Below are 24,116 nucleotides of genomic sequence, written 5' to 3' on the forward strand. Positions count from 1 at the left end.
TCCATCCCACCATTATAAACCTAGCATTTGCCTCATGGAGGTAGTGCATCTCTATTCACTTGAATGGGATGTGTTCAGCAGCAGTACTGAGAAAGGTGGTATAATTTTTGCATTGGCTGTTATGTTTTTCATTTCTACAATCCCATTCAGTCACCACTGCAGCTTAACGGGGTAGTAAAAAAACGCTCAACCAGCTACTTATTTACTGCACCTGGCTGCCTGTGTGAACAAACCTTTAAGACCCCATTCATACTTGTACGACTCCAAAGTTGCGCTGACTTTGGAGTGCAACTTTGATGCAACTTTGGATGGGTGCAACTTGGATACGACTTTGGCTTTGCCAGTGATAATGGAGAACGATTGCACAACTGTTGCATTGTATAATATTCAGGTACGACTTTCATGCAACTTTTGAGGGTTAACATTGAAGTCTATGGCCCACAAGTTGCATGAAAGTCAAACCAAAGTAGTGAATGAACTACTTTAGGCTGCACATATATGAATGGTTATCATTGGAAAACATGGGGAACAACTTGCCATGCGACTTTGATGTGCAAAGTTGCGTGACAAGTCACACAAGTGTAAATGGAGCCTTAAGTTGAATTCCAGGCAATTAGCAAAGTATACAGGTGAATACATATAAGGTAGCTGTTTTACCTGTCGTGGGGGTTCATATTTCTATCTGTCACTTCATTCACACAGCTCTGCCATACCACACATCCCTTTCAGGCCGGGCAGGACACCTGATTATGTTCTTCAGTTGAAGGATATCTAAACTCAGGAACAAAAGTGTAATGTAGCTTACCAGTGCTTAGATGATGAGATGGCTGCATTAATTTACCTATTTTAGGTCCTACCCCCCCCCCTTAATTTTTACCTGGTGATCATGCAAATAACACACTTCCTGTACTAGGGTGACGTTGCTTTTCTGGCAGGATCAACAGGCATCTCATATACTTGCAGAAAATGTACTTAGTCTGAAAAAAGAAAACTAATGCAGCAACTACAATCCCAATTGCAAAAAAATCTGGGACGCTGTGTCAAATCTACATAAAAACAGACTGCAATAATTTGCAAATATTATAAACTCATATTTTATTCAAAATAGAAAATAAAAAACATACCAAATGTTTAAACTGAGAAAATGTACAAATTTAGGAAAATAATACGGTAATTTTGAAATTGATGGTAGTAAAATGTCTCAAAAAAGTTGGGACAGGTCAACAAGAAGCTGGCAAAGTAACTGGTACTAACAAGGGATTGCTGGAAGAACATTTTGCAACTAATTAGGTTAATTCTCAACAGGTCTGTGATATTATTGGGTATAAAAAGAGGATCTTAGAGAGTCAGAGTGTCTCAAAAATATAGATGGGCAGAGGTTGACCAATCTGTGAAAATCTGCATCTAAAAATTGTGGAAAAATTTCAGAATAATGTTCCTCAAAGTAAAGTTGCAAGACTTTAAATATCTCATCTACAGTACATAATATCATCAAAATATTCAGAGAATATAGAGAAATCTCTGTGCGCAAGGAACAAGGCCGAAATGCAATATTGGATGCCCATGATCTTTGGGACCTGCACATCATTGAAAACAGGCATGATTCAGTGATGGACATCGCTGCATGGGCTTAGGAATACTTCCAAATACCACTGTCTGTGAACACATTTCCCCCTACTATTCAAAAATGCAAGGTAAAGCGCTATCATGCAATGAGGAAGTCATATCTGAACAAGACCCAGAAACGGCACCATCTTCTCTGGGTCAAAGCTCATTTAAAGTGGTCTGTTGCAAAGTGGAAAACTGTTCTGTTGTCAGATGAATCAAATTTTGACATTCTTTTGGCCACCCATGGACGATGCGTCCTCCAGATTAAAGAGGAGAAGGATTTTCTGGCTTGTTTTCAGCACACAGTTTAAAAGCATGCATCTCTGACGGTATTAGTGCGTATGGAATGAGCAACTTGCACATCTGGAAAGGCATCATCAATACTGAAAGATTTTTTCAGGTTTTAGAGCAGCATTTGCTCCCATCCAGATGTCTTTTTCAGGGAAGGTTTGTGTATTTCAGCAGAGCAATGCTAAACCACATACCTCATCTATGACAACAGCATGGCTTTGAAGTAGAAGAGTCCAGGTGCTTAACTGACTTGCCTGCAGTACAGACCTTTAACCAATTGAAAATATTTGGTGCATCTTGAAATGAAAAATACGACAAGGAAGACCCAGGACTGTTGAACAATTGAAAAAGGAGTAGGTAATGGCACAAACTGCAGTCAATAATGCCAAAAACATAGTCTGTGTGAACAATTATGGGCATGGGGTTCAGGGACAAATACATGAATTGGGTGAGAGGATATTAAAATCCAGCAGAAAGAATGGACAGTCCACAGCTCAGGGAAGCAGAAGCACACTTCAAACATGTAAGAAAAAACAAAGGAAGAGGAGTCTTCTTCTGCTTGTATTATAAAGTCTGTTGAGCAGTTATAATCCTTTATCAGGCAAGAATGGGACAAAATTCTACTCCCAAAAACTCCAGAAACTGGTCTCCCCAATTCCCAGACATTTACAGAGTGTTGTTAAAAAGAAGGGGGATGTTTCAATGTGGTAAACATGGCTGTCTTCCGTGAGATGTGTTGCTGCTAACAATTTCAAAATCACCTTATTTTATTCTTAAAATGGTACATTTTCTCAGTTTAAACATTTGATATGTTTTCTATTTTCTATAGTGAATAAAATATTGGTTTATGAGATTTACAAATCATTGCATTCTGTATTTGTGTAGATTTTACGCAGCGTCCCAACTTTTTTTGGTGGTTGTAAATCTAACAAGAAAGCAGTTACATTTTACTTCTTGGGTTTAGATCTACTTTTTAGCACTTAAACGTCTTATTCCTTCTGCAGCGTGTGAATGGACAGTGAAGGGGGCAATACAAATACTGGGACATTTTTACCTTAAAGGGGTAAAAGCAGAAGGTTTTTTGTCTTAATGCATTCTATGCATTAAGATAAAAAGCCTTCTGTGTGCAGCAGCCCCCCTAACACTTACCTGAGGTCCCTCTCTGTCCAGCGATGTCCATGAGTGTCTCAGCCGACCGAGATTCTCTTTCCTGATTTGCTGAGACACAGAAGTGGCGCCATTGGCTCCCCCTGCTGTCAATCAAAGTCATCTAGCCAATCAGGGGAGAGAGGGGGCAAGGCCGGTTCAGGGTTCCATGTCTGAATGGACACAGGGAGCTGTGACTCAGTTTGGTGCCCCCATAGCATGCTGCTTGCTGTGGGGGCACTGAACAGGAGGGAGATGCCAGGAAGAGGAACCCGAGAAGAGGAGGACCTGGGCTGCTCTGTGCAGATCCACTGCAACAGAGCAGGTAAGTATAACATGTTTTTTTATTTTTATAGGAAAAAAAAACGAGACTCTACAATCACTTAATGCAGAGAATGCATTACGGTAAGAAATGTCTAGCTTTTAGAACCACTTTAAGAAGGCTGCAGAAAAGGCTTTGGGAGGTGACATGAAAACCTAGGCCCCCATCTGACAATAAAAGGAGTACACTCAAATATAACATTTTAATAGTGTTTCACACACAGATTGGTCTCTGTCAGTATATCTAACAAGAAAGGATGAAAAGTATTTTCCAATTTAACTTACAGTGGTCCACGTATAAATGTAACCATCAATATTTAGAACAGGCAAGACATACAGATCCAGGTTCCTGAGAATCTTTTTTATACGTGCATCCTTCTGATGATTCTGTACGATCTAATGATAAATAAAGAACAATCAAATTCAATCGTGCATGTACATTTGTCTTGAGAAATTACAGCCTTATACTGTATTATGCTGTTTATTTATCTATTTATGTTCTAGTAAATAAATAATAAAATTAATCCCATAAAGAGTTACACCATACTCATGCCATTAACTTAACAAAAAGTCAAAAGATGCATCAGTCCATGTTGTGGAAAAATACTTACTGTTTAACCCTTTCACAACTAGAGGTCATTGAAGCCTAAATGGTAAGACCCAATTTAACAGCATCAGAACGTGTCGGTTAGCTTGACAATAACTCTATATGACTACCTAGGGCATATTGAGCTTTTGCCTGATACACCGTTTAGAAAAATATGTTGCTCATGGACATAGACAAATGGACAGTCCTAATTAAAATGCATTTTCTATATCCAATTTGCATTTTACAAATGACAGTTTTTAATCATTTTTTAAAAACTTTGCGTGCAATCTACTATCTGTGTAAGGCCTCATTTACACGGTCGTACTGATCTGTGTGCCCGTGCGAAGGGGGCATACAGATCAGTACGCCATGTAAACCACCCGGGATGTACAGATGTTCTGTGCAGGGGCGTGCAGGCATTCTGTTGAAATCAATGACAGGCAACCAGCTGCATGAACCTTCACAAGCCTCCACACGCATCCCGAATTGTACATCTGTGCGAGTCTGGTGCAGAGATCAGAATGCAGTCTCTGTAAATGAGGCCTAAGACACACTGACAGTTGGAATCAGAAGGCATGTTTGCAAACCAAACTCATGTGATCACCATGATTGACTGTTATGGTGAGCACATCAACAGGCACCATGCTGGTTGGTTTCTGATCATTATTTTGTCACCAGGATGGCCCCAGAACTAGTAACGTGTTACTTACAGGTTCACGCTCCTAGTTCTACAATGGAACATAGAATAACAATCTCTCATAATGGGGCTTTAGAAATTGCTACAAGCTTTTAGGCTGGGGTCACACTGTCGCACAGAGTGGCTCACAGCAGGGGTCCAGTGCGTCCCTGTTCACCGTTTCAGGTCTGATTTCAGTCCGAAATATTTTGCCGAATTTGACCTGAAATGGGCCAGAAGACGCACAGGACTCCTGTGCATTTCTCACCAGAGCCGCTCCGGAGATGTGTGTACCGGCTCCATAGAGAGCCGGTCACAATCTCCTGACATGCGAATTGGATGCGGGGAAAGCCACCTCCAATTCGCAATAGTGTGAACCCAGCCTTAGACATTAGCTGAAATTGGCTTTAATCCTGGATGATAAAGATGAATGATTTATCTAAAGAAGGAACCTTGAGTGAATCTTAAGAACCAAGTAAAGCAATACTAACAGAATACGGCCATGCAGAATATCTTATAAATGTAGTTATAATAGATCTGACCTTGATTAATAAAGCTGTCAAACTGCCACACATATTAAGGGTGGATTGAAGATAATTGGTTGTTAAAAGGTCATTCAACCAAAAATAGATATTTTATTTTTTGGTAGATGCTGGAAAATGAAATCACCTAAAAATGTTTAATAATCCTGGGACTCTGGAGGGGAAAAGTGTACACAAATGTCTATGCTATTGTGAGAACTCCCTTCTGTCCTGGTTTTATTTTATATATTTTTTTATAGTGTATAGAATACAATATGGGAAGTGGAAACACCCCAAGGAAGGCATTATCAGTAAACACAAAGGTGGGTGGAAAAACAGCTGGCAACCATGTCAGGAAGATCTCACCACTGGGGTCCTCAAAAGATACAAGAGGTCAGCAGGTGACTCAGCCAACCAGATGCATCTAATAACTGAATATCATTTTGCAATGGACTGAACTTTTAAGCATTTACTTTGATTAATTTTGAAGTATACCACACATACTGACAATATATTATGTGCATTTATTGAAAAGGTAATTCTATAAAATATGTTAGTGCACCTATGCTAGGAAAAAAAATCATGCATGATGAAGTGTGATCATATATGCTTCCTACTGTCTTTAACTTTTGACCCTTAGACTCTGGGCATGTATGAAAGTCTAATGATTAACTGCTGCTGCTTGGGGATTTGTGACAATGCATTCATTTTAATGTTTTGCCTACTACTGATCTTCTTAAGCACCTTAAAGAACTGCTGAAATTCCTGTCAGTGGGTGTCAGTGCATGTTAAGTCGGCATCAAAGCCAGGGTCAAAGTTTTTGTCAGTCAATGTAAACATATGTTAATAATGATGGTTTTCATTATTCTCAGGAATAAGCTTAGTATTCAGTAGCAATTATATGTGAATATTATTGAGAAAACTAATGGGACTCTTTCTGTGAAAGTGTTTTAAAAAGCATGACTATACTTCTTACTGAGAAATAGCAGTCAAAGTATGTTTAGTTAAATCATTGTTCACTTCTAGGACCTCTTATAGATATGGGATGGCAGATGCTATAAAGCTGGATGAGAATGTATCTCAGTTGCCATTGTTCATCCTCATCTCCCTACACAGCTCTCCTTTTTTCCTTCTATTCTTATTAACTTGCTAGATCAGCATAACCAACATTACAGGTTATTAGAAGTTTCGGCATGCCCCACTCAGAAGAAAGTCATACCATATAGACAGCTGCTCAGAAAAGAAGTGCTTGAATTTGATTTATGGATAGGGGATAGTTGTTGAAGCACCCAGATACCAAGGATGGGATTATATAACCCTAACAAGATTGTTCTACAACTTTCACACCTCCTATCCTGTTCTTGGACCATCAACATATCAGTGACTGGATTTAGGCATCTGTGCTATTTGTATGAAAATAAATGCTGGAGTATTCTTTTTGGAACCTAAGAATTGCTACGAATGAGCTCAGTTGAGTGTTTTTTAACTACTACTAGCCATTTTTCTTCTTTTTTGTTGTTCATTTCAAATGTCAATGTATTACACAGGGTTGCTCAATTTTAGCAGGAACGCAGAATGAGAGGTGACTTACACACATATACAGAACCCTTACATTATAAGTGACTAAGTGAAGCAAGAAATGTTACCTCTTTAACAAACCACTGACAAAAAGCTGGTGCAATCCATTCCCGTGCATGAATGCCACAGTCCATCCAGATAATTTTTTTAGGATTACTTGATGGTTGACTAATCTGTAAGGAAAAGCACAAGTTAGTACTTCCAACAATGTCTTAGAAACTTGACCTTGAAATTATCTACGTGAACGTTACCTACTTTTAGATAATGCATGGGTCTGGACTCGTATGTTGAACCCATGTGATGTTGTGTAAGCAGATCACTGTGCTTTTCAGACATTAGACTGATCCAGTTGTAAATCTTAAAAACATAAAAAAATTACTGATTTAGAATGTGCATCTGTAAAATAGACCTATCAAGGCACATAAAACATTTAGCTATATTAATTAAGTATGCAAAGAATACATACATATAATCAATCAATTCAAATCCAGTAGCATTTGCAAATAGGTAGGGATGGGCCGAACACCCCCCGGTTCGCACCAGAACATGCACACAGGCAAAAAATTTGTGCAAACATGCGAACCCTATTAAAGTTTATGGGACACGAACATGAAAAATTAAAAGTGCTATTTTAAAGGCTTATATGCAAGTTATTGCCCTAAAAAGTGTATGGGCACCCGGGTACTGCCCCAGGGAACATGTATTAATGCAAAAAAAATGTTTTTAAAACAACCGTTTTTTCAGGAGCAGTGATTTTAAGAATGCTTAAAGTGAAATAATAAAAATGAAATATTCCTTTAACCACTTTCCGACCAGCCGCCACAGAATGGTACGGGTGGGCGAAGAGACACTCAGATTTGTTTCAGAACCGATCAGTCTCCAGGCCCAGGCCAATGATTTATGGCCCAGACCTGCTGATCTGTCCTGACGAATGAAATCCTCCCCTGCCTGTGTAAATGTAAGCACAAACTCTTTTCCGTTCAAAAGAGGGGAGAGAGGACGTCCAAACACTACACTGACACAGTACACATAGGCACATATTTCACCCCCCGATCGCCCCCCCCCCAGTTAACCTCGTCACTCCCTGTCACTGTGTCACCCAGTGCAGTGTTCATATTTTTCTTTGATCACTGTACTGGTGTCATTTGTGACACTAATCAGCGTTAGGGTACTTAGTAGTAGCCCCAGATAGGTCTAGGGACCCCCCTAACCCCCCCTAATAAAGGTTTAACCCCTTGATCACCCCCTGTCACCAGTGATTGCTGTATTAGTGTTACAGGTGACGCTGGTCAGGTAGTTATTTTTTCATAGCGTCAGGCCACCCACCGTATATTACCTAATAAAAGGTTTAACCCCCTGATCACCCAGCGGGTGACATCAGTTTTTCATCAGGTTTTAGGGTCAATTAGGGTCTGCGTTGCCCCGGGCAGTGTCAGATTAGTGCCAGTAGCGCTAACACCCACGCACGCACCATACACCTCCCTTAGTAGTATAGTGTCTGAAAGGATCAATATCTGATCAGATCTATACTAGCATCTCCAGTAGTTTAGGGTTGCAAAAAACGCAGTATTAGCGGGATCAGCCCAGATACCTACTAGCACCTGCGTTTAGCCCCTCTGCCCAGCCTAACCCACCCAAATGCAGTGTCAATCGATCACTGTCACTTACAAAACACTAAACACCTAACTGCAGCATTCGCAGAGTTTGGCCTGATCCCTGTGAACGCTAACAGTTTTTTTGGTAGCGTTGGAAGCAGTCGCTGACAGTCAGTCAGCCTTTATTTCTGTGAGTCTCACTAGTGTACCAGTAAATTTAGAGGCCAAAATGTCCATTCGAAGGTACACTAGTGAAGAGGCCTAAGATGAGAGTGAAGAGGAACTCACCCATCTGTCAGATTCAGGCTCAGAACACGAACCCGTAGACAGCAGCAGCACCCTGACAGATAGCTCTGACGACGGAGTTGTGGTCCCTGCCAAGGTTAGGCGTACTGGACCCTGTTCTTCTGCTCTTGTTGAGGTGCAAGAAACACAGGGCTCTCGTATGGAGCAGAGAGCCAGTACTAGTGCCGCTTATCCTTTTGGTGAACTGGCAAGCACCAGTGGCCTAGTACATCCTGGTCGTATATCCAGCACTGCGGTATCACGCAGTGACGTGGCGAGTCCCATAAGTGCAGTTCAAGCTGGTGAGGTGGCTAGCGCAACTAGTGTCCTGCAGCCACCAAGAAGAGAAAGACAGGCCCGTCGAGCCCATAGTGCCCTTCCTGCTGCATTTGCCAATCCGAATTGGGAGCCTACCACTTCTGCAACACCCGTACTTCCCCCATTCACTGGCCAACCCGGAATTCAGGTGGAAACAGTTGATTTTATGTCACTTGATTTTTATTCGCTGTTTTTCATGGAAGATCTCTATAGATCTATTATTGTGGACCAAAGCAATTTGTATGCTAGTCAATTCAGTGCCTCTAATCAGCAGTTGACTGTGCCAGAGATTGGTAACCTATTACAGTCTCTGAATTTAAGACTTTCCTGGGCCTATCCCTCCTCATGGGCATAACTAAAAAAAGTAAGTTGCGGTCATATTGGTCCACTGACCCAATTCACCATATGCCTGTGCTCTCTACCTCCATGACAAGGACACGATACAAGCAGATCCTGCGGTTCATGCATTTCAATGACAATGAACTCTGTCATCCTCGGAGTGACCCTGAATACGATCAGCTCTACAAAATTTGGTGCCTCGTAAACCACTTCAACCAGCAGTTTGCAGCCTTGTTTACTCTCTATCAAGTTGTCGTGTTGATGAGTCCCTGATTACATTTTCTGTCCGCTTGTCATTCAAACAGTATTTTCCCAGCAAGCGTGCCAGATATGGGGTCAAGATGTATAAGCGCTGTGACAGGGCAACAGGCTATACATATAGTAAGAATGTTTTCGTTTTGTTCTCCCTTCATGGAGACACGAAGGTCCAAATTCCTACGGCGACTAATGTTGTGGAGAAACCCCTCTGTGTCCATGAATATAACCTTAATATGGGAGGGGTGGACCTCAACGACCAGTTGCTGGCGCCATACCTATTGCCCGTAAAGGCCAGACGCTGGTATAAAAGAATATCTGTATACTTATTTCAATTGGCTCTGCTGAATGCTTATGTGCTATACGAAGCTTTAGGATGAATTGGATCCTTCCTTAAATTCCAGGAAGAGATCATCACAGCCCTTCTGTTTCCAGACGGTGCTGTTGCCCAACTTCCCAATCCAAATGCAGTGAGCCTGCTGCATGAGAGGCATTTTCTGCATGTCCTCCCTGGTACCCCTACCCAAAGAAATCCCCAAAGAAGATGTTGTGTCTGTAGAAAGCGCAGATATAGGCAAGACACCCGCTTTTATTGTCCCTCCTGTCCTGACCAACCTGGTCTTTGCATTGGTGACTGTTTCGAACGCTACCACACACTAGTGGAATATTAGCGTTGGGTACAGCATTGCACAGTCCTAAGCACGCTTACACAGGGTCTTGAAAGGTGAGATGGCCATCACATTTTGAGAGACCCTAATCTGGAACGTTTACAGTTTATATAAAAGTGCAAAAAAAACAAACAAAAACAATAAAAAAAAACAAAGCCAAAAATAGTTGTTTTTGTTTTTCTTCTCTATCTATTGTTCTCTCTCTTATGTTCACTCTCTATTGTTACTGTATTTTAGAACTGTAATGTTTTATTTTTACTATGTTTTATTGTATTTGCTTTGCAGGTATGGTATGTCTTACTTTTATACTGTAATGTTACTTTGTTTTATTGTTAACGATTATTTGCTTAGCAGGTACACCATTCAGCTGCAGCATGGGTTTATTTATTCTGTCAGCAACAGCGTTTGTTCCCACGATACGTAAAGCCGTGACTCCAGCGCTGTAGGAGGTGATTTCACCACCACAATTAAAAAAGAGCGTATATGCCAAAGCATGGGGGCAGGGGTGGAGGAGCAATTTGCTCCTAACATTAGGGGCGGATTGCCCCCATGCTTCGGCATATATTTTTTAGGCACAGATTGCATTAAAAAATCAAGTTGTTTTATTGAGTTAATGTTTTATCGTTACCAATGTTTGCTTTTTGGGTACGCTATTCAGCTGCAACACTGATTTTTTTATCTTGACAGCAACAGTGTTTGCTCTCACAATTCCAGCGCTGTAGGAGATGATTTCACCACCACAGTTAAAAAAAAAATGGTACATGTATACCCATCATTAGAAGTGGGTGGATAAAGGGTGGTATTCAAATGGTGGGCATACCCACCGATCAATCTCTTTTTTTTGTTCAGCCAACAGGCTGCATGAAAAAAAGAACATTACAATATATGCCTGACAAGGACCAGCAACGTACTGGTATATTTCTGGACTTTAAATGGTTACACCAGAATGATGCCTGCAGGTTTAGGTATCATCTTGGTATCATTCTTCTCAGCCAGCGGTCGGCTTTCATGTAAAAGCAGTCCTAGCAGCTAATTAGCCTCTAGACTGCTTGCCCCCCCCCCAAACATCTTCCATGATTTTTAAGCACCGACTGCATTCTCGGGTTCCCTGTTGGGACAGTAGAGCACGAGAATGCAGCCGGTGGTTCCGCCAGCTGACCATAGAGCTGATTGGAGACCAGAATGGCTCCAATCATCTCTATGGACTAAGAAAACAGAAGCTATGATCATTTCATGACTTAGGTTTCGCCGGATATAAACAGCGCCATTGGGAAATTCGGGAAACCATTTTATCACACCGATCTTGGTGTGATCAGATACTTTGAGGGCAGAGGGGAGATCTAGGGTCTAATAGACCCCAATTTTTTCAAAAAAAGAGTACCTGTCACTACCTATTGCTATCATAGGGGATATTTACATTCCCTGAGTTAACAATAAAAATGATAAAAAAAATGAAAGGAACAGTTTAAAAATAAAACAAAAAAGCAAAATAAATAATAATTTTAAAAAAAAGCATCCCTGTCCCCCGTGCTCACGCGCAAAGGCGAACGCAAGCGTCGGCCTGGTGTCATATGTAAACAGAAATTTCACCATGCATGTGAAGTATCACCGCGAAGGTCAGATCGAGGGCAATTAAAAAATTAATGAAAAAAGATGGAATGGGTCCCCCCCCCCACAGTCCATATCTGACCCCTTGGGTCTGGTATGGATATTAAGGGGAACTCCACGCCAAAATGTAAAATAAAACAGCGTGGGGACCACCCCAAAATCCACACCATTTCCTTCGGGTCTGGTATGGTTTTTAAGGGGAACTCCATGCCAAAGTTTAAAAAAAAAAATTGCCATGGGGTCCCCCCCAAATCCATACCAGACCCTTGTCCGAGCATGCAGCCTGGAGGACAGGATAGGGGGGCGAGCAAGCGCCCCCCCGAACCATACCAGCCCACATGTCCTCAACCCTTGCCTGGTGGTTGTGGGGGTCTGCGGGCGGGGGCCGTATCGGAATCTGGAAGCCCTCTTTAAGAAGGGGGCCCCCAGATCCTGCCCCCCCATGTGAATGGGTAGGGGATACCCCTACCCATTCATCAAACAAAGTGTGAAAAAGTAAAAACTACAAAAGATAGTTTTTGACAATTCCTTTATTAAAAAATAAAGAAATAATAAAGTGTCCCGTGATGTACATCCATCGTCAATCACGCCACCCGATGGACCCACTGGCCTTTGGCCAATCATGGCTCTAACAGCAGAGTGCACTGTGATTGGCCAAAGCATGCAGTTCAGGTGCATGCTTTGGCCAATCATTAGACATCAATGCACTGCGATCTCGAATTTGCTGCGAACACCCCATAATGTTTGGAACACCCGATGTTCAAGTCGAACGCGGGACCATCCCTACAATGAGGTTAGCAGACAAGCTAGAGACTATATATACATGGAAATTTGAACACAAGGATATAAGATTGTTGTCTGTCTTAACCAATTACTTCACAGTAGATAGAGGTTAAATATGACTCACATCTCTGCTTCTGTTTCACCAGTGTTATACAAGTGGAGTGTGGGTAGAGATTGGCTCAAGAAAGGACTATGCTCAGAATGCAAATTGTTATCTACTGTGTTGTGATGCAATACATTGATGTACTCTCAGTAAACGGAACATACATACTGTAGATCAAATCCTTAACTGAGGTCACCTTTCAAAGGCTTCATATGAAAACTTGTTAATCCAGTCTGGCTTAATGAGATACTCATCACAGCTAAAAGGGTTCTTTGTCCTCACACAACAGTAGCACAAAATACAAAGTACATACTGCATTTTTATTAATGAATGCAAGAGAGCACATTTTGAACACAATAAATCATTTAAATTTGTTTAACTGCAAGGGTCTGAATATGCTATAGCTGGACTTTGGGACGAAACATAACAGAAGCTTGCCCAGGTGGGACAGTGCAGAAGTATAGTGAACTGTCAGTTATACAACTTCCACCACAACCTGGACACTCCCAATCACCCTTCATAGAAGGCCTACGACATGCTATTCCCTATTCTAGCTCTTCATCACCGTGTCTGCGAGCTTTAGTAATCCAACGTTTCTTTCCTGGTTGTAGTGACCTGTTCTTGTATTTATATGCCTACCTCTTTGCCACCTGCTCTAACCAATTACCTGGTTCATGCACTACAGTTGTTTGCTATTCCTGGTGGCATGGAAGGTTCACCAGTATCCTTTGTACTATCCATTCTCCCATGTACTATTATTAACACTGAGACAGCCAAAAAGCAAGCTTGTACTGTGACTTCCATATACAGTTTATTGCAATGTAGAGCAGACCTGTGCAAATTGCCATACCTGGCCCTTTGGCTGTTCCAGTCCAGCCCAAGATGCCTTTACTGTTAGCATGCCACTCTGAGCCTGTCAGCTTCCTCACTGAGGAAGCTGACAGGCTTAGACAGACATGCTGAGAGTTGTCCATGGGGATAGCTGCTAAAACTGGAAGGAGAGAGCCTGAAAAGCTGTAGCGGGCAAGGCAGTTCTGGCAGGAGAGTGTTGTTTAACAGACATTCCAATGCTCTCACACAACTCTGCTACCCGGTCAAGTTCTTCCTGTGCTAAGCGCCTGTCTGCTGCAAAGCAAAGTTGCTGTGCACCTGTTCATTCCAGGTCAGGATCTCCAGAAATCCTCACTGTAACGATCTCAGGCTCTCTCCTTTCAGTCAGTGCTTGCAGCTCTGCCAGTTATCTCCCTGAGCTGTGACCAAGTCACATTGTGGTAAAACCTGTTAAGGGAGAGTTGGTTTCTTTTGGTGGAGACACTCTGGCTGTATATCTATTATGGATGATCCAATAAAGTAACTCGGGAGAGCACAGTTTGGAGTGCGGTTCTTATTCTTTATATTCATCTGATAATAACCAAGGGTGGGCTTCTTGGACCTGCACCCAAAGTCCAGGAGTCAAATGGAAGAGCAAGTCTAAAGTAGTGCATTGGGATGGGATCTCCCCAAGCTTGTCAGTCCTACATTGGCATTTAGAATGACAGATAACCCCTGTACCTGTCAGCTCTCTCATTTATGTTACCAACCTGCCCTACACCAACATTGTGACCTGCAGATGAGCAAAGGACATTTCTTTGCTACTGCTTCTAATAATTATGAGTGTGCACACTATTTCATGAGCAGTTGTACCTATTATTCCTAGTGCCAGGTGTTTGTTTTCTATATGTTTCCATACTTGCGGACCTTCCCAGTCCAATGTTGCTCACCTAAGGCTGCTGATTAAATAAAAATATTTTCTTTTATTACACACTAACCTTTGTTTTGACCCTCCACAAAAGTTTCAGTTTCTCATGTGGCCCCTTGGGAAAATTCATTGCCCACCCCGATGTGGAGTGTACAAACACTTTTAAAAGCCTAAACATTTAATATTGGACTTTTTGTAGGTAATATATTTAGACAAGTGAATATTTAATTGATTTATGGTTCATGTTCAATGTTCACAATTTTCTGAAAGCCTATCCAATAGGTCAGTGATGGCGAACCTTGGCACTCCAGATGTTTTGGAACTACATTTCCCATGATGCTCATGCACACTGCAGTGCAGTTGAGCATCATGGGAAATGTAGTTGCAAAACATCTGGGGTGCCAAGGTTCGCCATCACTGCAATAGGTCATCCATGTAATTGTAAACTTCCACATTTACAATTGTTTCCAAGGTATGGAATACAATATTAAGGGAACACTGTACATGAAAACACTTCAGAAGAAAAATAGTATAACACTAAATCCTTCTCTTACATCTTCCATTGGGTGATATTTGGTGTAGACATAGTCAGTTGTTGATCTCTTTCTTCTTAGTTTTGTTTTCTCCACACTGCCCATTACCTGAGTTATATTATTAAGCAGAACACTACAAAACAAGATAGAAGACACAATGACAACACAATTAGGACCTAGGTAAAATGGTTACTTAGGGGTTTATTTACGAAAGCTAGAGAGTGCAAAATTAGTCACAATTCTGCATAGAAACCAATCAGCTTCTAACCTCAGCTTGTTTAATTAAGCTTGAGCAATAAAACCTGGAAGCTGATTGGTTTCTCTGCAGAATTGTGACTAATTTTGCCCTCTCTAGCTTAAGTAAATAAACCCCTTAATGTCCAATAAAGTAAATCAAATGGATTAAAGAGATTTGTGTACAGGAACATTTTTAGTTAATACGAAAAAAATATATATTTTTTCTAATATCCAATTATTAGAGTTAGCTTTATGCGATTGTATGTATGGGTATTCCTCACCTTGCCTGCCTCTCTCCATGTTTTTTCTGGAAGAAGCTACAAGTAGGATTTGAGTTGTCAGTGAGTATTGACATCACCATTCACCTTAGAGAGCAATTATAGTTATAGTAGACATATGCACATGTTCTTCCCAGGAGCAGTTGATTCTGAACTGCTGAAAAGTGGACTAAGAAAGTAACAAACACTAGCTAGTATCAGTTCTAGAAAAACGTTAAATAAAAAAGGAAAAACAAATCTTACTCGTGGGTATTGTACTGATACATAACTACATACAGTATATTCAGCAATATCATTTTTTTCTAAGAAGTATTTAAAATCTACTGAAAGCCAAATATTGATTTAAATCTAGCTTAAGGCTCTAAAATCCTAAAATCTTCCCAAACACACAGTTCATAGAGAAATAACAGGTTTGAGGATGTAATTTCCTATACACATAATGACTCCTCAGTTGCCCGTACAGCCATCTCCTGCCTTCTTGCTATACATACCTAAGTATCTTCAGTCAACATTCATATACAAGGCAATTCCCACAGTGCCTGTTAGCTCTCAATTGCTTTATCACCTTCCCTAATATGAGAGGCAGCACCCATTATTGGAATGCAGTTAAAGAACTGACAAGTAAATTGAAAAAAATGAAATTAATGTTTATATCTGGTTAATAAAGTCCGGTATGTGAAAGTCTTGGCTTGCTTCCATGTTAACCCTTACATCAGAACAGGAGTGCCTGATATATGCACTACATTATGTGGACATTTATGCCCTGGGAGGATAACAGTTAATGTTTTATTTTTCTTAATTTAAACATTAATTCAACTCATAAATACCACAGAGGCAAAGAGCATCAGAAATGTATTATTATTAAAATGAGCAGAGCTTGTTAAACGGATAAAGCTTCATCTAACTTAAGCTGTCCCTTGATATTTGTGCACAGTGAAATTTTACTTTATTTTATACATCCTAACTTGTCTCTTGGCATTCAGTTTAAATGAGTATGACTCATTCTGATAAATTTTGTACATTTCATTTATCATATTTTAGATCAGGGATGAATCGTTTGATTTTATAGCCCTTTCCAGATAATGTTTACAATTTTACAATGTAGCAATTTACCTGACAGCTGCTGGGAGCGTAAATGTTTTTTTGGTACCTCTACCCTAGTGTAAGATTAGTCCCAGAACCTTTATTTTCATGGATATAGAAATATGGAAAATTAAGTACAGTAATACTGTGCACTAACTAAAAATCATATTTGCTGGTAATGTATTTTCCATCTATATAGTTATACTATACATATTTCACATTTTGATCATAATTTCTACCACCATCACCATTATTTCATTTCTCTAATACTGGATGTGGCACTAATTTTTTGCTCAATACTGCTGGCTAAATATTTTTACCATCACCATTATCACCATCATCATCAATTTAGACCTTTCAAATCCTTTCAGGTTGGGAAGATAAGTGAATAGGCTGGTTCAAGATTCTCTATGCAAGGCCACTAACTTCAGTTTTTCCGTTGAGATTTCAAGGTGTTGCCAGTCTGTCTATGGACCATTTACCAGTTGGTTGTGCCTAGTAAAGCAGCCTTGGGGTACTCTCAGATGACATTTGTATAAGGCAGCCAAATCACTATGACCATCTTCTACCGACCAAAAAATACGGTATAATGGCTCTTAAATACACTTGCAGCAAATTAATATTATTTTTTTTAAAACCCAGGTTTTAAGTTGCATTATAAAAACAGCAAACACAGTTCAACCATACACCATAAAACGAAAACCATGCTAAACTCTAATGATGGCAACCATTACGTTTATTCAATAGCACTGACTTCTACACAATCCCAGCCTGTAGTCATTAAGATAATCGATTCAGCTTAATCTTTCCAAGCACTCAAACAAGTTGAGGGAAAATCTAATTTTTTTTTACCAAGAAAAGTGTTGTTTATCAAGAAGAGAAATGAACACATGTTTTCTTGTCTGGTGATCCTTAAAGAAAATAAGAATAACAAACATGTCATACTTACCTCCTCTGTGCAGTTGGTTTTGCATAGAGTGGCCCCGATCCTCCTCTTCTGGAGTCCCGCAGCAGCGCTCCTGGCTCCTCTTCTTCTCAAGTGCCCTGTCGGAAAAGCACCCTCCCTCCAGGTGTGCTTCCGTGTCTATTGACACAGACAGCAGGACTCGGCCCCGCCCCCCCCAGCTCCCGCATTATTGGGTTTGAATGGCTGCGCTGCTATCAATCTATCCAATCAGGACCTGAGACACCGGCTGGAGCTGGTGTGCTCACTCTCTGCGCTGGGAAGACCGGGTTCAGGTGAGTAAAAGGGGGGGTCGGGGGGGGTGCTGCACTATAGAAGGTTTTTCACCTTAATGCATAGAATGCTTGCTTCAGGTCAAAGGAGGAGGTTAGACTGAGAAGTTTGGAAGTAGCAGGCATGTTAGTATAAGTAGGGATGTTGAAGTCCCCGAGATTGATTGTGGAGATTTCAGAAGAGAGAAAGTAGGGTAGCCACGCAGAGAAATCATCAAGAAAGGTTGATACTGGTCCAGGGGGCCGGTAGATCATGGCTATCCTTAGAGAAACTGGGTAGAAAAGACTAATCCAGTGTGCCTCAAATGAGGAGAGTGACAGAGAGGGAGGTGGGTGAAGTACCTGAAAGGTGCTATGTTAGAAGGACATCCCCTCCCTTGCATCCACTGGGTCTGGGGGAGTAAGTCTAGAGAAGACCACCATGGGATAGGGCAGCAGAAGACGCAGTGTCGGAATCATGAAGCCAGGTTTCGGTAATGGTGAGTAGATTAAATGAGTTAGTGATAAAGAGATCATGGAGAGAGGTGAGTTTGTTACAAACAGAGTGGGCATTCCAAAGCATGCAAGAGAAAGGGAGTCTAGTCATGGGAAGAAGAGAAATGGGAACTAAATTGTATGCATTGCGGCTGCAGCCAGAGGGTGCAGGATATTGGGTGTGTTGAGTACTGTTATATGGTGGAGGCCCAGGGTTTGGGGATATATCTCCAGAAGTTAGGAGAAGCAGAAGGGTGAGGGAGGTAATGTAGGAGTGCGATTAAATGAAGGGACATGCTCCAGTGTCCTGGAGATTTTTTTATGCATGTGGATTTAGAATTAGCAGGAGTTGGTGAGTGCAGTAATAAGGAGAGGACAGAGGGTGATATGTATAAGCTATGGGGTGGAGAAGAGGGGTGAAGGAGAGTAATGCCTCGTACACACGATCGGACATTCCGACAACAAAATCCATGGATTTTTTCCGACGGATGTTGGCTCAAACTTGTTTTGCGTACACACGGTCGCACAAAGTTATCGGAATTTCCGATCGCCAAGAACGCGGTGACGTACGCCACGTACGATGAGACTAGAAAAGGCCAGTTGAGAACCAAGTGCGGCACCCTTTGGGCTCCTTTTGCTAATCTCGTGTTAGTAAAAGTTTGGTGAGAGATGATTCACGCTTTTTCAGACTCGTGGTTTTCAGATCGTTTTCTGCTGTTCAGTTTGTGCTTGTGGGTTTGTATCTACTCTTCAGTGCGTGCAGCGAGTACCATTGACTTAACCAAAACTTATCATTTTGTTCTTGTTCGTTCGTTACTGTTTTTCAGGTCGCTCTTCACAGGCCTTGCTGTTCTTCAGTGCGTTCTGTTACGTCGTTCTGAGCAGCCGACTGTTTTCTAGCCATGTTGCGTATACGTACTCCTCGTAGAGTTTGTGCTGTGCGAGGGCTTGGTGTTGGGGTCCTGACCTTGACACAAGTCCAGTCCATGAACAGGGTGGGGAGGAGTTCATGGACCAAGAATTGGTTGCTTCAGTGTGACCAGTTCTGTCACATGCCTTTGCTCCGTGAGATCTGTGACAATAATCCTGATGATTTCAGGAACTTTCTCCGGATGACGGACCCCGTATTTCACCGTTTGTTGGCTTTGCTGACCCCTTATATTAGCAGGCAGGATACCTGCATGAGTCGCCACCCTGCGGTACTTGGCGACGGGGAGAAGCCTGCAGGACCTCAAGTTCTTGACAGGCATCTCCCCCCAGGCTCTGGGGATCATTATCCCGGAGACTTGTTCTGCCATCATCCAGGTCCTGCAGAAGGAGTATATTAAGGTAAGATTTTTATCCTTTAACATCACATTTCATTGTATATAATGTTTGATAATATATTGTATTTCTTTCCACATTCCCTAATTACCATGATTGAAATATGCTGTGAATGTCCCCTTTGTTCTCATGCATGCTGGATTTTTATGTAATTATTTTTTTTGCTCCTTCATACATATTTGCCTTCACTTACCTCCGCAGCATGGTCTCCTGCCCCTATATTCACCTCATGTAGTCACTTAACAATGTATTTTATCAGCTCCATAGTAGTGCTTTACCCTAAATACCCCCTAAAATGTTTATAAATGTGATTTGTGCTTTAAATTCAGGCAGAGTGCCAGAGGCTTTTTTTGGGTGTCCCCAAATCATTTTTAACCCTCCCTCCCCGCAACTGCTAAGTCAGCTGATACCAATTCTCTATCTATCCTCAATCATCTATCTGCTGACTTTGGCAAACCCATACACACTATACCCATCTCTTTTGTGGTCAGATTTATGGATGAATTCCCCAAAGCATGTAGTGCAAGGGCCTGCCTGTATACTTTCAAATGGTACTGTTTAAAGTTTTTGTATCCTATTATTATCTTGATAGGTAATAGCAGAATGTCCAAATGTGCTCAAATGTGTACAATGTGTATTTATATCTTTGTATTATGACACTTCTTACCTGTCCAGTGGGCTGCCAATAGTGTAACTAAGGAGGGGCTGTTCAAAGCAATACCCATTATTTAGGCATTCATCTCTCAATGAAGTGGAGAGGGTTACCTGCCCAAGAGCTCCCCCCCTATAATGTTAGAAATGGCCCATGAGAGGGGGGAGGGGGAATCTGATAGGTGTACCTTATACTTTGGTCTTTAAAAACTCCCTCAAATAAAAGTTATCTTGATGTTGGCCAAGAATGTTTGTGTCTAATCTGCTTTCCCTGTTTATGTGCAAAATGAATAATTGTTTTTTTTTGGTTTGACTCCACGGTTTCCTTCCACGCCACAGGAATGGCAGACTGTGGCCTCCCACTTTGCCCAGCGGTGGGACTTTCCTAACTGCGGAGGGGCAATTGATGGGAAACACGTCCACATCATCCCACCACCTAACTCGGGGTCGTACTATTATAATTATAAGGGGTTCAATAGTATTGTGATGTTGGCGGTGGTGTCGGATACTTATGAGTTCCTGTATGTGGACATGGGGAAGAATGGCTGGATGTCCGCTGTCCAGGCATGCATCCAGGCATCACACGCTACACGGCGCACAGCCAAAGCCACAGGACTCGTCTGTGGTGGGACTTTTGGATATTCATTCCTGGGCTATTCAGCCTATACTACTGGTTTCAGCAAACTAGTTGCCCCACCTTTTCAGATGTGAAGCCTATGGGCATTTGCCATTTAATAGATGTCGCTAGATTGTGCACCTTATGATTGTGCCCTACACACACAATATTTTTAACCTGCGTACATTACAATATCAATATGGACTCTTCGGTCCTTAGTGCCAGCTCACATGGAATCATCACACTGGAATATATTTGAATGCTAAAAATTGTTTGAACCCCTGACCCCTGATGAAGGTATTTGAACATCTAATACCGGAAACGCATCGGGTATCTGGGCATTTGTATTCTCATACTACTATGTGTATAACATTTTTATTTTTTTTTTAACTTTAAAGGGTTTTTTATTGAGTTTGTCAATATGATACAGAGACAGGGTTAAAACACATAAAGAAGAATGTAAACTAATATAAGTAACAAGTTTAGTTAGGAAGCACAGAGCCAGAGTGATCGTATTTATAATTACAGTAATATATATTTACAGATACTTATGTATAATGATATTTGCTAGTCCATAACACCCAACATTTGTCGAATTTATCACAATAAAGTGAATTAATTGCTAAGAGACGTTCAAATGTATAGTTTTGTTGCACTTTTCTGATCACCTCGTTTATATTGAGTGTTAGGGTATTTTTCCAGTTTTGGAGTACCAGGGACCTAGCTACTAGTAGTATATGGGTGACTATGTGTCTCATGTCATGCGGAAATTTTTCTAGCCCTATTAGTAGGATAGCCAATGCGGGATTTGGGGACGTGAGTATTCCTGTAATGGACGATATGAGTTTAAAAGTTTGATTCCAGAAGCTAATTACATTGGGGCACTCCCAGAACATGTGGAGAAGGTGACCTTTATGTCCACAGTTCCTCCAGCATAGGGGTGATGAGTTGGGAAACATGTGTGCAATTCTGCTCGGGGTGTATTGCCATCGGTTCATCACCTTTATTGAAGATTCCCAGTGATTGATACAGTGTGAGGCACAGTGTATAGTTTGAAACCTGAATTTCCATTGGTCTTCAGTAAGCGTTTTACCTATGTCCATGTCCCACTTCATATGTACTGCTTTTTTTTTAAACACTCTTTTATTTTGTAGTGTGTTGTTGTAATATAGTGATATACCCTTATTGTTTTTAGCCCCTTGAGTGAGGTGTCGCCAAATGGAGAGCGGGAGTTTGAAGGTACCTATTGGATTTTTTTTCATAAAGTGAGATACTCGCAAACATGTAAAGAGCATATGTTGAGGTAAATTATGTGCTTTCATAATATGTTCTCCTGATTGTGGGGTGTTATGTGTGATGAGGTCCTGTACTTTTGTTATCCCATAGTTGGGGAGCGCTTTCAAGGAAATCATTGGAATATTAGCTTCAATCATGCTTAGAGGTAGAGTAAAATCTATTGACTTGCTGTTATAAAGTGTGCATGTTAGGAGGAATCTCCAAGCTTGTAATGTTATGGCGATAGTTGGGGGTAGGTGTTTGAGGTTCCAAGGTATCCAAGTGTCTCCCAAGAGGACCGTTTGTAGGTCTGGTAAAGGAGCTAAATATCTTTCTATGTCAACCCATAGTAGATTATCCGTGGTCAAAAACCAATATTTGGGTTGGTCAAGTCTAGTTGCCCACATGTAATCATGTATGTCTATCAGACCTGCGCCCCCTGCAGATTTGTGGGGTATTAGGTTGAGTTGAGAGCATCTTGCTTTTTTGGATCCCCATAAGAGTTTCCATTGGAGGTTAGAGAGGGATTTAAGATAATGTTCGGGAATAGCAAGTGGAAGCACTCGGAACATGTATAAAATTTGAGGGAGAATCATCATTTTAAATGCTGCTAGCTTACCTAACCAAGATAGTTCTCTTTTCGCTAAATTACAGGTTTGAGTTTCTAGGTTGTGAATGAGTGTCTTCATATTAATGTCCATTAGTGAAGTAGTATCATTGGTTAGGGTGATGCCCAGGTATTTTATGCCTTTAGTGCTCCATTTGTATGGGAGGGAATGTTGTAGTTCCAGACAATCTGCTTTCGGTACACCCAAATTAAGTATGAGGGATTTTGAAAAGTTTACTTTGTAATATGAGACATCGCCAAAAGATTTCAATATTTTGTGTGCTGCTGGGAGGGATTTTAGTGGGTTTGATAGCATAAGGATCACATCATCTGCGAATAAATTGATGACATGGTGGGAGGTGTTAAAATGGAATCCATGTATATCAGTGTGAGTTCTAATGGCCTCGGCCAGGGGTTCAATCATGAGGTTGAAGATCGTTGGGGATAAAGGGCAGCCCTGGCGAGTACCATTAGATATTTGAAATGGTATGGAAAGCATGCTGGATGTGTACACCTGCGCAGAAGGGAAAGAGTACAGGGCCAGCACTGCGTTTAGTATATGACCACAAAAACCAAACTTTGACAAAGTCATCGACATATATTTCCAGTGGACCCTGTCAAACACCTTCTCTGCGTCAATTGATAGCAGCAGAGAAGGCGTTTGTTTTTTAACAGCATAGTGGATTATATTGACCATTCTCCGTGTAGCATCTGAGGTTTGTCTCCCCTTCATGAAGCCCATCTGATCGCGTTGTATAAGGGATGGTACACATTCCGCTAGTCTTTGTGATAAGAGTTTTGCATATATCTTTATGTCTATGTTTAGTAGGGAGATTGGACGAAAATTAGGTGGTGTATTAGGGTCTTTGCCTGGTTTGGGCAGAGTAACTATGTATGCCTTTAGCATTTCTGGGGGGAAGGATGATGTGTCTGCTGCTTTTGTAAAGACTTGAAGAAGATAAGGTGTAAGGTGTGATTTGTATATTTTAAAATATTCATTGGAGAACCCATCAGGTCCTGGCGATTTGCCATTAGGTAGGGAGGCTAATGCATTTTCAATTTCAGGTATATTGAATGGGGAGTTAAGTAAGCTGATTTGGGATTCCGATAGGAAAGGTAATTTTAGGTTGTGAAGAAAGTTTTGTATATTTGGTAGAGTTGGTTGGTGTGTGGTAGAGTCATCTTTAATATTGTACAGACTGCTGTAGTAATTGGCAAATTGGTTGGCAATGTCCTGTGGATTAGTAATTTTGTGTTTGAGGGTGGGGTGAATCAGATGTGCGATTCTTGATTTGGATTGTATTGCTTTTATTCGATTGGCCAAGTATTTGCCTGCTCTATTAGCATTAGCGTATGAGTTCAGTTTCAGTCGGCGTAGGTG

The 24,116-nt window shown here is 41.2% G+C and overlaps 1 protein-coding gene across 1 annotated transcript in view; it reads right to left on the reverse strand.

Moving 5' to 3' along the window:
• The window catches only part of CPO (carboxypeptidase O), a 170,943-nt gene that overhangs the window by 22,149 nt on the left and 124,678 nt on the right, over positions 1–24,116 (reverse strand). Inside the window, exons 5-8 of the mRNA XM_073633393.1 lie at positions 14,977–15,088; positions 6,986–7,087; positions 6,799–6,903; positions 3,652–3,762 (exon numbers count right to left, since the gene is read on the reverse strand). Coding sequence (XP_073489494.1) covers positions 3,652–3,762; positions 6,799–6,903; positions 6,986–7,087; positions 14,977–15,088 — 430 coding nt within the window. The remainder of the gene's footprint in view (positions 1–3,651; positions 3,763–6,798; positions 6,904–6,985; positions 7,088–14,976; positions 15,089–24,116) is intronic.

This window comes from Aquarana catesbeiana, linkage group LG06 (assembly GCF_042186555.1).
Source record: "Aquarana catesbeiana isolate 2022-GZ linkage group LG06, ASM4218655v1, whole genome shotgun sequence".
In the NCBI taxonomy this organism is placed as follows: domain Eukaryota; kingdom Metazoa; phylum Chordata; class Amphibia; order Anura; family Ranidae; genus Aquarana; species Aquarana catesbeiana.